General features: G+C 48.0%; 2 protein-coding genes across 8 annotated transcripts; both read right to left on the reverse strand.

Moving 5' to 3' along the window:
- Positions 1 to 4024: 4024 nt before the first annotated feature.
- On the reverse strand, positions 4025 to 9020 carry LOC133900087 (receptor kinase-like protein Xa21). 6 transcript variants are annotated; one of them, XM_062341197.1, is made up of 5 exons: positions 8801 to 9020; positions 8571 to 8652; positions 8384 to 8490; positions 4815 to 7493; positions 4025 to 4666 (listed from the first exon to the last, which is right to left on the reverse strand). In XM_062341197.1, exons 3-5 carry the CDS (start codon positions 8421 to 8423, stop codon positions 4305 to 4307), a joined length of 3081 nt encoding a protein of 1026 aa, XP_062197181.1. In that variant the 5' UTR covers positions 8424 to 8490; positions 8571 to 8652; positions 8801 to 9020; the 3' UTR covers positions 4025 to 4304. The 6 variants fall into 6 exon arrangements, with proteins under 6 accessions (XP_062197181.1, XP_062197179.1, XP_062197183.1 ...); XM_062341195.1 differs by having other exon boundaries at positions 4815 to 7750; XM_062341199.1 differs by having other exon boundaries at positions 8384 to 8505.
- A 956-nt stretch (positions 9021 to 9976) lies between these two features.
- Positions 9977 to 14285, reverse strand: LOC133900088 (receptor kinase-like protein Xa21). Of its 2 annotated transcripts, XM_062341203.1 has the most exons (3): positions 13859 to 14285; positions 11588 to 12697; positions 10396 to 11378 (listed from the first exon to the last, which is right to left on the reverse strand). In XM_062341203.1, the coding sequence occupies exons 1-3, from the start codon at positions 14268 to 14270 to the stop codon at positions 11011 to 11013; spliced, it is 1890 nt and encodes a 629-aa protein (XP_062197187.1). In that variant the 5' UTR covers positions 14271 to 14285; the 3' UTR covers positions 10396 to 11010. The 2 variants fall into 2 exon arrangements, with proteins under 2 accessions (XP_062197186.1, XP_062197187.1); XM_062341202.1 differs by having other exon boundaries at positions 9977 to 11378; positions 11588 to 14285.
- Positions 14286 to 14589: the final 304 nt, after the last annotated feature.

Below are 14589 nucleotides of genomic sequence, written 5' to 3' on the forward strand. Positions count from 1 at the left end.
AGGGGCCTGCTTGCCGTGCGCCTGGTGTAGGCGGCGTGCTCGTGATCGCTCCTGGTAAAGCCGAGCGAGCTGAGGGAGGCGTGCAGCTTGGAGTACCAGGCTCGCGGTGCTTGCCGCAGCCCGTACAAAGCCTTCCTCAGCTTCAGCACTTGGTCCTCCTTGCCGACGGCGAATCCCGGCAGCTGCCGGACATACACCACCTCTTCCAGGTCTCCGTTCAGGAAGGCGGATTTAACATCCATATGATGAACCCGCCAATCCTCGTGCGCCGCCACAGCAAGAATCATCCGCACAGACTCCATTCGGGCCACAGGTGCAAAAACTTCCTCAAAATCAATGCCCTGTTTCTGAACGTACCCTTTTGCGACGAGCCGTGCTTTGTGCTTGACGACGCGCCCGTGTTCATCCTTCTTCGCCTTGTACACCCATTTCAAGCCAATTGCTCGATGACCTGGTGGGAGATCTGCAACATCCCAGGTGCTGTTTTCCTCGATCGAGCGCAGCTCCTCCACCATGGCTGCCCGCCAGCTCGGTTCACGCGCAGCTTCTTCCACTGAGGACGGCTCCTCAGCGCTCACCACGTGCAGTTCCTCCTGCACCTCGCGGTCTGCCAGACCGGGCACCACCGCAGGTCCCAGGACATTGTCGATCCTGCGGAACCTGAGCGGCGCGTCGTCGTCATGGTTGTCGTCGAGGTCAACTGCGCCGCTTGGTGGGGATGCGAACTCGACTGGAGGTGGTGGTGGTGCCGGCGACGGCGTTCTGCCTCCAGTTTGTGACGCGACCGGTGACGCCGCTGGTGCCGCCTCCGGCTCCGCCTGCGCGCCGCCTGGCGCTCCTCTGTACTCGGTGGTGGTGATGTACTCGAAGACGAGCGGCTCGGTGATGTCGCCGTGGATACCGCCGTCCTTGTCCCAATCCCATTGGGCGAGCTCGTCGAACACGACGTCGCGGGTGACGTGCACGCGCCCGGTGTGAGGATCATAGGCTCGGTAGGCCTTGGATCCGGGCTCGTACCCCACGAAGATCATCTTGGTGCTGCGATCGTCCAGCTTCTTGAGGTGCGGAAGGGTGTTCTTGACATGGATGATACACCCGAAGGTGCGCAGGTGGCCGACGGCTGGCTTCTTCCCGTACCAGGCTTCGAATGGCGTCATGCCCTCGACACTCTTGGTCGGCGATCTGTTCAGCAGGTAGACCGCAGTGGTCACCGCTTCGCCCCAGAAGTAGCTCGGCAATCCCTTCGCCTTCATCATGCTCCGCGCCGTCGCCACGACGGACTGGTTCCGGCGCTCCACGACGCCATTCTGCTGCGGTGAGTAAGGCGCCGTCAGCTGTCGTCGTACTCCCGTCTCGGCGCAGTGATCGGAGAAGGCGGTGGAGTTGAACTCGCCGCCGCGATCGGTGCGCAGGCAGCTCAGCTTCTGCCCTGACGCTGCCTCCGCCTCAGCACGAGCTCGCTTGATGGCGTCGGCCACCTGATCCTTGGATGATAGCAGCATGATCCACATGAATCGGCTGAAATCATCAACCAGTAGCAGGAACATCTTCTTGCCGCTCGGCGTTGGCGGCGTGATTGGGCCGCAGAGATCCCCATGGACCAGCTCGAGGACGCGCTTGGCTCGGAACTCCGCCTTCTCCGGGAACGAGGTGCGCCGCTGCTTCCCGGCGAGACAGCCTTCGCACAGCTGGTCCACCTGCTCGATTGGTGGCATGCCGCGCGCCCACTCCTGGTTCGCCATCTTCTTCAGCGCCGGGAAATTGAGGTGTCCCAGGCGCGCATGCCATCGCCATGCCTCCTCTGTTTCGCGCGCCACGAGACACACCGGCCGTGCAATGGTGGCGTTGAGCACGTACAGGCGGTTCGGGGCGCGAGGGATCTTGGCCAGCAGGCGTCGGTCAGCATCCTTGATGCGCATCACCCCGTCATCAATCAGCGTCTGGTAGCCGATCTCGTCGAGCTGACCAACACTGATGATGCTTGTCTTGAGCCTGGGGATGAAGTACACACCTGTGAAGGACTTGTGTTCCCAATTCTTGCAGCTGAACAGCACGGTGCCACATCCCTCAATGCGCACCACTGACCCGTCTCCGAATTTGACGGTGCCGCAGATGCTGGTATCGAGGTCGGAGAATGCCGCGCGCACGCCCGTCATGTGGTTGGTGGCGCCGGTGTCGACGACCCATCTTGCGGTGCTCTTCTCCTCCTCCCCCTCGCCTATCTGGGCGAAGACCTTCTCTTCCAGCAGATGGACCACCGCTCGCGGTGGAGGCGGCGGCGGCGGCGCCGGCGCTGGTGTCGCCTGGATCTCGTAGACTTCAGCCAGCAGCAGGCCGCCCTCTTCTTCCTCCGCCAAATGGGCCTGGCCAGTCTTCTTCGCCTTGGACCTGCAGTCCTTGGCCCAGTGGCCCATCTTCCCACAAGCGCGACACTGGTCGCCAGGCCCGGCCCGGTGCGTGTCCTCGTCACGGCTCTCGCGCCGTGCGTTGTTGCCGGGACCGCCGCCACGGCTCTTGCCACGGCCGCGGCCTCTGCCTCTGCCGTTGCGACCGCCGCCACTGGATCCGCCACGGGAACCTTCAGCATCGCGTACCTTAAGGCGTGCCATCCATTCCTCTTCAGTGAGCAGGAGGCGGCCACTCCCATCCTTGGCAGATTTCTCCGCCGTCTTCTTCCTCTGCTCCACAGCGCGCAGATGGCCTGTAACCTCCTCAATCGAGATAGTATCCAGATCAAGGAGGGTCTCGATGGAGATGGCCACGGACTCCAGCTTCTCAGGGACAGAATGGAGAATCTTCTTCACGACCTCCTTGTCCGTGATTTGATCCCCAAGTACCCGCAACTCATTTGCCAGCACATTAGTGCGGAGAGCGAAATCCTCGACACACTCACCAGGTTTGAACGTGAGATCGGCGAAGTCCCGGCGCAGCCTTTCCGCGTTCGCCTCCTTGACGCGATCGGCTCCGACTCGCATGCGTCGGATCGCCTCCCAGGCCTCCGCAGCAGAGGTCTTGACCGCGAGCCCAGCTTGCATCTCCAGGGGAACGGCACGGAGGAGTGCGGCCAGCGCGTTCCTGTCGTCGCGGAAGTCGCCGTTGCCGTGCTCGATGATGTCCCAGAGTCCTGCCGCCTGCAGGTTGACGCGCATCACCAGGGACCACTCGGTGTAGTTGGTGCGCGTCAGCATCGGGTAGACGACCCCCGCCGTTGTCTTCTCGACCACCCGCTCGATGACAGTGTCGCGCCCGCGGTGGCGCGGTCGGCGCGGTGGCGGAGACGGCGACCTGCGGCAATGGCCTCCAGGTGGGGTGTTTCCCCGTCCTTCCAGGCGAGCAGCTGCGGACATGGTGCCTCGGATCACAGCCCGCTCTGGTACCACTTGTCAGAGTACGCCGGAGTAACGACGGTGAGCGTCGCCGGCGAGCTCTTGAGTTTGGGCGCAAAGCGAACACAGCGAAAGAGACGCAGATTTTTGTGCTGCAATGCGGCAGCATTTTTGTTTTTCATTGCTTGTATTTAAAGACTCAACTTAGGCCGTTGTGGCCACTGATTCAACGCGCGACATGCTCGCGATCCGAGCATACCGCGCCGCGCTCCGCGCCCGGCGCGCATGACGCAGACTTGCCCCGCACGAACGCAGCGTGCGTCAGGCTGAAGACTCGGACGCCTAACTGACGCCTCTAACAAACTAATCAAAGGAAATAATCAGCGTACAAGTTTATTCATCAGCGCGCAGCACCGGCGGCAGCAGCAGCTCAGCGCAGAGGCGGCAGGACGCACAGCCTGGCGCGACGGCGCAGAGCCGACCCAGCACGACGACGGCGCACGGCAGGTGGTGGCGCGGCGCAGCGGCGCGGCGAGCTGCGGCAAGGCGGCGGCGGGAGCTCGGCGTAGAGCACAGCGATGAGCTCGGGCGCGCGACACACTGAGAGAGAGAGAGAGAGAAGAAAAAAGAGATGCGAGCGCTCGAAACCTCTGGATGGATCGAGTGACGACCGGAGCTTTATCTCTTCTCTCTTTTTTTTTAAACAACGAACGGTCTAAATTTATTGGGCTCGCTACGAGTCTCAAAGTGCCCGGAACGGACATATGAATAGCAAAATGGGTTCGTCTCGACGAGATGAACGCAACCACGGTCTCCGATCGTCCATACGAGCCTCGGATCAAAAGTCAAAAATGCGGTCAAATTCCTCTCTCTTTTTTCCTCCAAAAATTCGGTATTACATATCTAGATTCCGATCAAATTATGACAATATTCAGTTTCCATGAATGGAGAACCTTGCTTCATGATGTTATGTATTCCCTACATGAGAGATTCTTTGATGTCACGCAGTTCGTTGATGATGTCTCCAGCTGGCAATCTGTTCGACGGCATCTCGTGAGAGCAAGATACTCCAAGTCTGAGCAGTGAAATCAGGCAATCAATCTTTGTTTTGCATGAAAACTTATCGGCAGACTGAAGCTCATTTTCGAGGCACGAAGACAGCTGGGTGTCAACAACGTCCAGCACTCTACCATGTAGACCCACCTCAACATACTCACGAAGGCTCAATCCTTGGGGGAATTCGCTATCAGTGGGCCTCTTCCCAGTTACCGTTTCTAACACAAGAATTCCGTAACTGTAAATATCTCCATGCGTCGATACCATATTTCCAGCACCATACTCTGTTGTATAAAAGTTTTGGAATGTTAAGACCTTTCAATGACAGAAGTCATATAGGACAGAAGGAAAAAAAAACTAAAGTTGCAACGTACCTAGAAGCAAGTAAAGCCAAACAAGTAAAACATAGAGTAGAATACATGTTAGACTAACCTGGGGCAGCATAACCAATTGTGCCTCTAACTCCCATCGAGCTCATTGACTGTTGGAGAACTGAGCTTTTCTCAAAGAGAATTTTAGCGAGTCCAAAATCTCCAACATGGGCTACCATATCAGCATCCAAGAGCACATTACTTGACTTAAGATCACAATGTATAACAGGTGCAGGACCATTGCAGTGAAGATAATCCAAAGCAAAAGCCACATCAAGTAGTATGCTCACTCTTTCAAGCAGATTCAAGAACTTACGCTCTGTTTGCCCATTTGCGTCAGGATGTAGCCAACCTTCTAAACTGCCATTAGGCATGAAGTCATACACAATTGCTTTGAAGTCATTCCCATTATTATCAATACTCAGGCAAGCTGTAATTATCTTGACAAGATTCCGGTGTCGCAGGTTTCGCAGTGCTTCGCATTCGGCTACGAAACTTTTGACTGCCCCAGGAGTTTGAAGTTTCAGTACCTTCACAGCAACAAGATTTGTACTTTCACCTACTTGACCATCTAGCTCTCCTTTGTACACGGAACCAAATGACCCAGAACCCAACAAGTATTTTGCTGAGAAACCATCTGTTGCTTTCACCAACTGTGAATAGGAGATCAGTGGGTGGCCTTGCATGGATGTAGTTGAAGGGATTTTCGTTTTGTTTCTTTTATACCAAGTTAAAAGCTTGTAGAGCAATGCAAGGACGATTAGTGTTCCAACGAGAGAAATAACAATAGGAATCACTAGGAGTTTATGTTTATTCTTTGGTAATTGTAAAGGGCATGGAGGCAAATGCAGATCAGGTATGCCGCCACAAAGTTTGCCATTGCCTTGGATTGAGATTGCAGTAGAATTTGCGAAAACACCAAAAGTTGGCACCTCTCCCATAAAATTATTGAACGAAAGGTTGAGAAAAGATAGCATCGTAAGGTTTCCTAAGAACTTGGGTATTGGACCTGACAAATTATTGCTTGAGAGGTCAAGAATTTGTAGACTTTTCATTTGACTCAAGTGTTCTGCGATATTACCATTTAAGATATTATTCTGGAGATAGAGATACCGGAGACCTTGACACTCACCAAGGCTGGCAGGAATTTCACCTGATAATTTATTAGACTCTGCATGGAATTCTACAAGACTTACTAGATTTCCTATTTCCTGTGGTATTGATGCCTCCAAGCTATTATAGGATAGGTCCAAATCTATAGAGAGTGTGGAGATGTTGAATAATCCACTAGGAATTGGGCCTACGAAGTTATTGTTACTAAGATAAAGCTCCAACAACTTTGTCAGATTTGCAAGTGTGTTTGGTAACCTACCGCTGAAGGCATTAGACCCAAGGTACAAAGAAATTAATTCCGTAAGATTTCCTATTGCTAATGGGATGGATCCACTAATATTGTTATCATTTCCAAAGAAATCGCGCAAGTTTTTAAGTCTACTCAGGGACGAGGGAAGACTTCCTGTGAACGAGTTATAAGCGAGGTCAAGGACTTGTAGGTTGAAGAGATTACCAATATCTTTAGGTATGCTTCCTGAAATTGCATTTTGTGAAAGGGAGAGGTATTTAAGCGAAGTGGAAAGACTGGAAAGTGAATCAGGAAGAAATCCACTAAACTCACAGGTAGCCAATACTAAAGCCTCTAGCTGGGAGCAATTTGCTAGTGAGGTCATGAATTCCCAATCTTTGGGTTCTTTGGCTTCCACTAAGGTGTCCGTGAGAACTAGTTGATTCAGGTTTCTTAACCTTCCAACTTCTTGGGGAATGATGCCACTGAAACGATTAGCACCGAGGACAATTATCGACAGATTGGAGGCATTAGCCAATGAGGAAGGGATATGGCCGTGGAAGTGGTTGTGATCCATGTATAAGCGTTGGAGGTTGGGAAGAGTATAGAGTGCATTAGGAGGTATGGTTCCACTTAGCATATTTCGTTGGACAGAAAGAACCCCCAATGATGAAATGTTCCAAATAGAAGTGGGGATCGGTCCAGTTAAATTGTTCAAGCCTAAGCTAAGCACAGATAAATTTGGCAACATACCCAAAGATGATGGGATACCTCCTGAAAGCATGTTCCTAGATAAATCAAGATTGAAGAGGTTTGTGAGGTTGCTCAAAGCAGATGGTATCTCACCATATAAATTGTTGTAAGACAAAAGCAAGAACTGGATCGATGACAACTCAGCAAGTGATTGAGGGATCTCTCCCGACAAGATATTTTTTTTAAGATACAGATGGACAAGATTTTTCAAGCTGGTACCTATCACAGTTGGGATCTCACCTTGCAGGTGGTTACTGCTCAGATCAAGCACCATGAGGTTGGTGCATCCTCCTATCGCGACAGGAATGCTTCCTTGGAGCGAATTTGTGCTCAAGTTGAGCTCCTGAAGCTTGCTGAGACGACCGAGCTCCAGCGGTATCTGCCCGACAAGGTGGTTGTTGCCAAGGTCCACCATCTTGAGAAAGGATAGGTTTCCCAAAAACGGTGAGATGCGTCCCGACAGGTTGGAAGATCCCAACTGCAGTGAGACAACCCTGTTGGGGTGCCGTCGACCGCAAACAACTCCTGCCCAGCTGCAGAAGTGGCTGGACTTGTTCCATGATGCGAGCAAGCCCTCAGATGGGCTCGACATCATGGACTTGAAGGAGAGTAGCGCGAGCTCGTCGCCTGTGGCATTGCTGCTCCCTGGAGACACCACCAGAGCATGGGAGCAGAAGAACAACAAAGATAAGCAGAAAAATGTTATTGCTTCCACCATGAGGAAACCAGAAGAACACACTTGGCTTCTCATAATGATATTGTTTCCGCAGGAAGGGAATTTTTTTAAAACAACTGCAGGAAGGGACTTGGAGTGCATATTTATATACCTCTGGTCAGTGGTCTAAATAGGAAGCTGTCAGTAGTGGTCACCCAGCCGCCAGACTTTGGTCAATATTCCTTTCCTATGGGCGCAAACAAAACCATCATCTTTATCAAGCTCTAGCACTTGTTACATGGCACATTGCAGTATTGGCATGTGGGCTGGTAGGGATTGCCCAGCAGCCAACCACTTGCAACGGATGCCCACTGGTTTCTGCAATCAGCACTGCACTTTTGAACAATGGGATGCATTTCTTTCTTTTCCAAAAACATTCGGCCTGTGTCATCTATGGTTGGCAGTTTGACACTAACTATAGCTTTTCAGAGCCTCATGTTTTGAAAAGGCACCATGGATCAATTATTGATCAAATTGGCCCAAAATTCTGAACAATTTAGCAAATTTTCCATATGGATTATCAACAAAGTCGATCTCAAGCAAGCCCAGTGGCTAGTCAGGTTCAGCTTCACTCCATATGATTACCCCAGAGTTCATACCACAGCAGAAGCTAGAGCAAGAACACCTTGGCTTGAATAGTAACATTCAGCAATCGGCACCCAAAAGTTCGAACAGCCTAAATTTCAGAACGCTGACATTGAAAAAAAAGAAACACTTCGTGATTCTAAACATGAGGTACATAAATCGATCATTCTTGTGAATACATCCAAGATCCTTCATAAGGTGCTTAAAAAGAAAGACAGGGGTCAATAGTGCTTACCCTCGTGGCATCTTTTCTTCTGACAGGGACGAATTGGCATTTGAGGGAAGACGGAGACAGCCCAGCAGACACCCACTTGCAATTTGCAAAGGATGTCACAGGTTTTTCTGCAAATTGCAGAACTGGTTTGGGGTTATGGCCTTATGGGAACCATTTCTTTAGTTACTAAGCATCTGGCCCTTGTTACCATTGGTCGGCACTAATCTTCCTTTTGAGGCCTCGTGACTAGATGTACAATCGTCAGACAACTTACAGGGTCGCCAGAAATCCTACAAATATTGAGGCATAGAGATCATGCAGTGGTTTTCAGATCACAACATATCCTTTAGAAACCGCGGTCTTGGCACCATAACGAGAAATTTACGGCATCCAAGTAAAATGCGGTAAAATTCGGGAGATCACAGTTCAGGTGCTCACCCTCGATGGCATCTCATCTTCACCAAGAACCGCGAGACCCGGCGGCTTTGTAGCCTAGTCCCCGAAGGCTCCCTCAGAAGCCGCTCCGATACAGCCGTACGGAGCCTCCGCCGGCGGGCGATCCTCGCGGCCGAGTCCTTGGTGCCACCGCTGCGTCTAAAGCAGTGGAGAGTTTCTCGGGGCGAAGAAGGACGAGGAAGAGGAATAGGAATAGAGGATAGAGGTGACTGACAGGTGTGGCCCACCTTTCAGTGAAAAAATGTATCCCTCTAGGAAAAATAAGCGCAGTTTTGAAATGTCTGCGTTAAACTAAACAAAATTTGACTAAATGTATATTCGTGAATATTTATAGATTGGCCAGATAAATGTCTCAAAAATAGTTAATTAATATTTCATGGTTATTAAGTTTGTATTGTAATTTAAATTAATGGACAAAATGTTGTACTCCCACCGTTTCGTAGTATTTGACACTTTTAATCAATCACGGAGATTTAGTCAATCATTGGTAAAATATTTTATGATCAAAATACTACTTTTATGATTTGTATTGAGTTACACGAATAACGTGATGAAATATGAATTGATAGGGGCAAAATAGGAAAGAGTGGTAAAAAATGCATTGGAATACGTGAAATGCTAAGTATTTTGAGAAAATTCTTTTAGTCAAAAGTGATAAGTATTATGAAATGGAGGGAGTATTTTAAAGACTATATCAATATTAAAACGAAACAAAAGAAAAAAATAATCATTGACCGAATGGAGTGTCTGGTATTCGTTGGTCAGTGTGCTAGCTACGAGCCGAGCTCGAGGTAGGCTCTAACCTCTTCTTAGGTCTATTTGGTAGAGTTTTTTCTGATCTAAATTCTCTGTAAAGAGTGATTCTCTATAGGAAGTGATTCTGTGGTTGAAAGTGATTCTTTAAAATAAAATATATGGAGAAAGTGATTCTGTGCAGAAAATGAATTAGGGGAAGCTGTTTTTTTCAGCTCCTCAGCTTCTAATTCATTTCAGAGAATCACTCCCACAAATTTCACTTAGGGAGTTAAAAACTGAAAGCTGTTGTTTAACAGAGCTTCCTGATTACAACCGAAAAACTGCTCTGAGAGCTCAAACAGACCTTAATGATTTGGTAGTGCTCCTGCCTTGGGCTTTCGTGCCATATATTTCATTTTTTTTATTTCTCTTGCAAAGTTTGTTTCTTTTTTCAAAAGATAGAGGTAATTGAATATACAAAGTGCAAACTAGCAACCGATAAAAACTGAAGTGGACAGAGATACAGATGGTGTGATTTGTGTTACGATATTCTTATTTATGTGGACCTACTTTTCTAAACTAGATAATGAATATACCCTTAGTTTTAGTCATGGGCGGATCTACCATATAACGAGTGAGGGCAAACTTGTTTTTCAGTGAGGTTAGCGTTTTTTCTAAAGTTACAAAGGAATAATCATTGTTATGCCTCTGCTCAATTTTTAGGTTAGAGCCGTCCTTGATTTTAGTCCAGTTTAAACTCTGAAGGTACCAACGGTTTACTACCAACTGATTCAACAACACAAGAGAGTTATACGTGAATAATATTTAGAATAACTTGTTTGGGGAGTGTTGGCTTATGATTCACGGCTGAAGTTGCTAGAAGCTTAAACCATATCAAATGAACTGTTCTAACATTTAAGGGTGTCACGCAAACTGTTGTTTGGACAACCATCAATAAAAAATGGTCAGGAACTTGTAATGCAAATCTGAAATTTCACAGAACAATTCGTTTCTCATTGACTGTAACAGAACCTAGATGTTCTTGTAAAAAATGAAAATAATTGATCTACCTCCCTAGAAAATCGTGAAAATGGATAGATCCTTTGATTTTGTTCCCATAATTTTGTTTATTAACTCTTAACATTACAACAAGATAATACAACCGAAAAAGAGTTACTCTCAACTTCTACATACCCGATGCACATAGCCAACAGAAAACTAAAAAGAAAGAGCAAGAAAGGAAAACATGTAGCATAGATAAGACCAGCGCCAAGGCTAGGGTGAAAGGGCCTCGATCCGGAGCCTAGACTCACATTCAAATCGGGTAAAAGAACTCCTTGACCATTCGCTTCAGATGCGCATACACCACTACTATCATATCTTGGTGTTCCTATCACTGCAGTATAAACCACGTATGAAATCAACATGTACAGTTATAGATAACCTGCAAAGAAGAGTTAATGGATAGATCCTTTGATGGCAAGCAGCTCCTTGATGATATCTCCGGTTGGCATCCTACAAGACGGCATTTCCTCAGAGCAGGACAGTCCAAGTCTAAGTAGGGCAATGAGGCAATCAGTGTTTCTTTTGTACGAAGAATCACCCTCACCCGCATCCTGAAGTTCATTCTCGAGGCTCAAAGACAGACGCATGTCAATAACGTCCATCATTCTATTATGCAGTGCCAGCTCCACGTATTCACGTAGGCTCAATCCTTGTCCGAAGGTGCTATCAGTGGGCCTCTTTCCAGTTACCATTTCTAACACAAGAACTCCGTAACTGTAAATGTCTCCATTTGTTGATACCACATTTCCAGCACCATACTCTGTTGCATTCAATGTTCAAAAAATATCAGATATCTTATGATGTGCACAGTTCTTAATTTTAAGTTACAGTTGTAATATTATAGAAAAAACTGCAGGTTACATGCCATTAAAGTACAAATTTTTCCTTCTGCAAGCCATCTATATGTAAGTTTCTCCATAAGCATGTTTCATTTGATAAACACGGAAATAAGAGAAATATTAGGCTAACCTGGGGCAGCATAACCGATTGTCCCTCTAAATCCCATCGAGCTCGTTGAATGTTGGACAGTTGGGCTTCCCTCAACAATAATCTTGGCGAGTCCAAAGTCTCCAACATGGGCTACCATATCAGCATCCAAGAGCACATTACTTGACTTGAGATCACAATGTATAACAGGTGCAGGGCCATCGCAATGAAGATAATGCAACGCGTAAGCCACATCAAGCAGTATGGTCACTCTTTCTGCGAGATCCAAGTACCTTTGCTCTGTTTGCTCATTTACGTCAGGACGTAGCCAACCTTCTAAACTCCCATTAGGCATGAAGTCATACACAATTGCTTTGAAGTCATTCCCTCTAGCATCAATGCTTGCACAAGCTGTAACTATCTTGACAAGATTCCGGTGTCGCATGTTTCGCAGTGCTTCACATTCGGCTATGAAGCTCTTGAGTGCCCCCGGGGTTTGAAGCTTTAGTACCTTCACAGCAACAAGATTTGTACTTCCACCATCTTGATCGTCTAACTCTCCTTTGTACACAGACCCAAATGATCCGGAACCCAGCAAATTGGTAGGCGAGAAACCATCTGTTGCTCTCACCAACTCTGAATAAGAGATCAGTGGGTGGCCTTGCATGAATGTTGTTGAAGGGGTTTTTGTTGTACTTCTCTTGCGCCAGGTTAGAAGCATGTAGAGTGATGAAAGGATGGCCAGTGTTGCAGCAAGAGAAATAACAATAGGTACCACCAGAAGTTTATGTTTTTTCTTTGGAAATTGTAAATAACAAGGAGGCAAATGTAGATCAGGTATGCCACCGCAAAGTTTGTCATTGCCTTGGATTGAGGTTGCAGTGGCATTTGCAAAAACACCAAAAATTGGCACTTGTCCGACAAAGCTATTGAAGGAAAGGTTGAGCTTATAGAGCATGCTAAGGTTCCCTAAGAACTTGGGCATTTGACCAGACAAATTGTTTCTTGAGAGGTCAAGATATTCTAGGCCTTGCAACTGACCCAGGAGTGATGGAATGCTACCATTTAAGATGTTATTACGGAGGTCGATAATCTGAAGAAGTTGACATTCACCTAGGGTGCTGGGGATTTCACCTGATAATTTGTTCCACCCTGCATAAAAATTTATAAGACCATTTAGATTCCCGATTTCTTGTGGTATTGATCCCTCCAAGTTGTTGTAGGAAAGATCCAAAGCTAGAAGTGTGGTGATGTTGAATAATTCGATGGGAACCGGGCCTAGAAAGTTATTGCTTGAAAGATCTAGTATCTGTAACTTTCTCAGGTTTCCGAGCGTGCTTGGTATCATACCGCTGAAGGAATTTATGCCGAGTCCCATTTCATTTAGCTCTGTAAGATTTCCTATGGTCAACGGGACTGAGCCACTCATGTTATTACCAAATACATAAAAAAGAGCCATGTTCTTAAGCCTACCCAAGGAAGAGGGAAGAGATCCTGTGAAAGAGTTCTCAGAGAAGTCAAGATATTGCAAGTTTATGAGATTACTGATATCACCAGGGATGCTTCCTGAGATTGTGTTGTCATTAATGTTGAGTTGTATCAGCGAAGTGGAAAGATTGGAAACTGAGTCAGGAAGGACTCCACTAAACTTGCTTACACCCAACTCTAAAAATTGTAACTGCGAGCAATTTGTCAGTGCGACAAAGAACTCCCAGTCTTTGGGTTCTTTAGCTTCAAGCAAAGTTTCCAGGAGCACAAGCTTTTGGAGTTTTGCCAACCTTCCAATCTCTGGAGGAACAATGCCGCTGAAAGAGTTATGGCCGATCTGAACAATCCACAAGTCAGAGGCATTACCTATCGACCTGGGGATAGGGCCATGGAAAAGGTTGTGGTCCATGAATATGCTCTGCAGATAAGGAAGGTTACTGAATGCATCTGGAGGTATGGATCCATTCAGCATATTTTGCTGGACAGAATAGGAGGTTAGGGTGGAAATGTTCCAAAGAGAATCGGGGATTGGCCCACTCAAATTGTTAGCACCTAAGGTAAGCCGAGATAAACTAGGCAACAGGCCCAAAGATGAAGGGATAGCTCCTGACAGCATATTGAAGTCAAGATGAAGAACCCTGAGGCTGGTGAGATTGGCCAAAGCAGGTGGTATCTCACCAGATAATCTATTGTAGAACAGAGTTAACTGCTCCATCGATGGCAAGTCCGCCAGCGACCGAGGGATCTCTCCCGACAAAGAATTTCCACCAAGGTTCAGATAGACAAGATTCTTCAAGCTGAGTCCAATCTCAGTTGGGATCTCACCTTGGAGCTGGTTGTAGCTCAGGTTCAGCGCCTGAAGCCTGATGAGGCGACCAAGCTCCGCAGGTATCTCACCAACGAGCTTGTTGCCGCCGAAGTCCAGCTCCCTGAGAAAGGACAGGTTGCCCAAGAATGGCGAGATGCGCCCCGAGAGGTTGAAGGAGTTCATGTGCAGCGAGACAACCCTCTCATGGTGCCGACGGCTGCAAGAAACTCCCGCCCAGCTACAGAAGTGGCTGGACGTGTTCCATGATGCCAGCAAACCCTCGGATGGGCTCGACAGCATGGACTTGAAGGAGAGGAGCGCGAGCTCGTCGGCCGTGGCGCTGCTGCTGCTTCCTGGAGAGACCAGAGCATAGGAACGGAAGAGCAACAACGAGAAGCAGAACAACATTATTGCTCGTGCCATGACCATGTTGCTAACTGAAGGATGTACAGATGAAAGCTTCATTCTTCAGATTGTTTCGCATTTATATGCTAATGTCTAGATTCGGGGGTGGCCAAGTAACTTCAGTGGTCGCCTAGCCGCCAGTCTTTCGTGTAGCTCCAAAATTTTATTATATGGCATATAATATATGGCATATTGGCAACTGGGAGCCAAAAGTATACATAGAATAAATTCGTATTTGCGTAAAAAATCAGGATGTGGCCAGTCACTGGTTATCTTGCTACCAGTCTTTGACGGCTGGACGTTCAACAAAGGTCCTTGGTTATAAATTTATCTAAGAACCGCC

Source organism: Phragmites australis, chromosome 19 (genome assembly GCF_958298935.1).
Source record: "Phragmites australis chromosome 19, lpPhrAust1.1, whole genome shotgun sequence".
Taxonomy (NCBI): Eukaryota; Viridiplantae; Streptophyta; class Magnoliopsida; order Poales; family Poaceae; genus Phragmites; species Phragmites australis.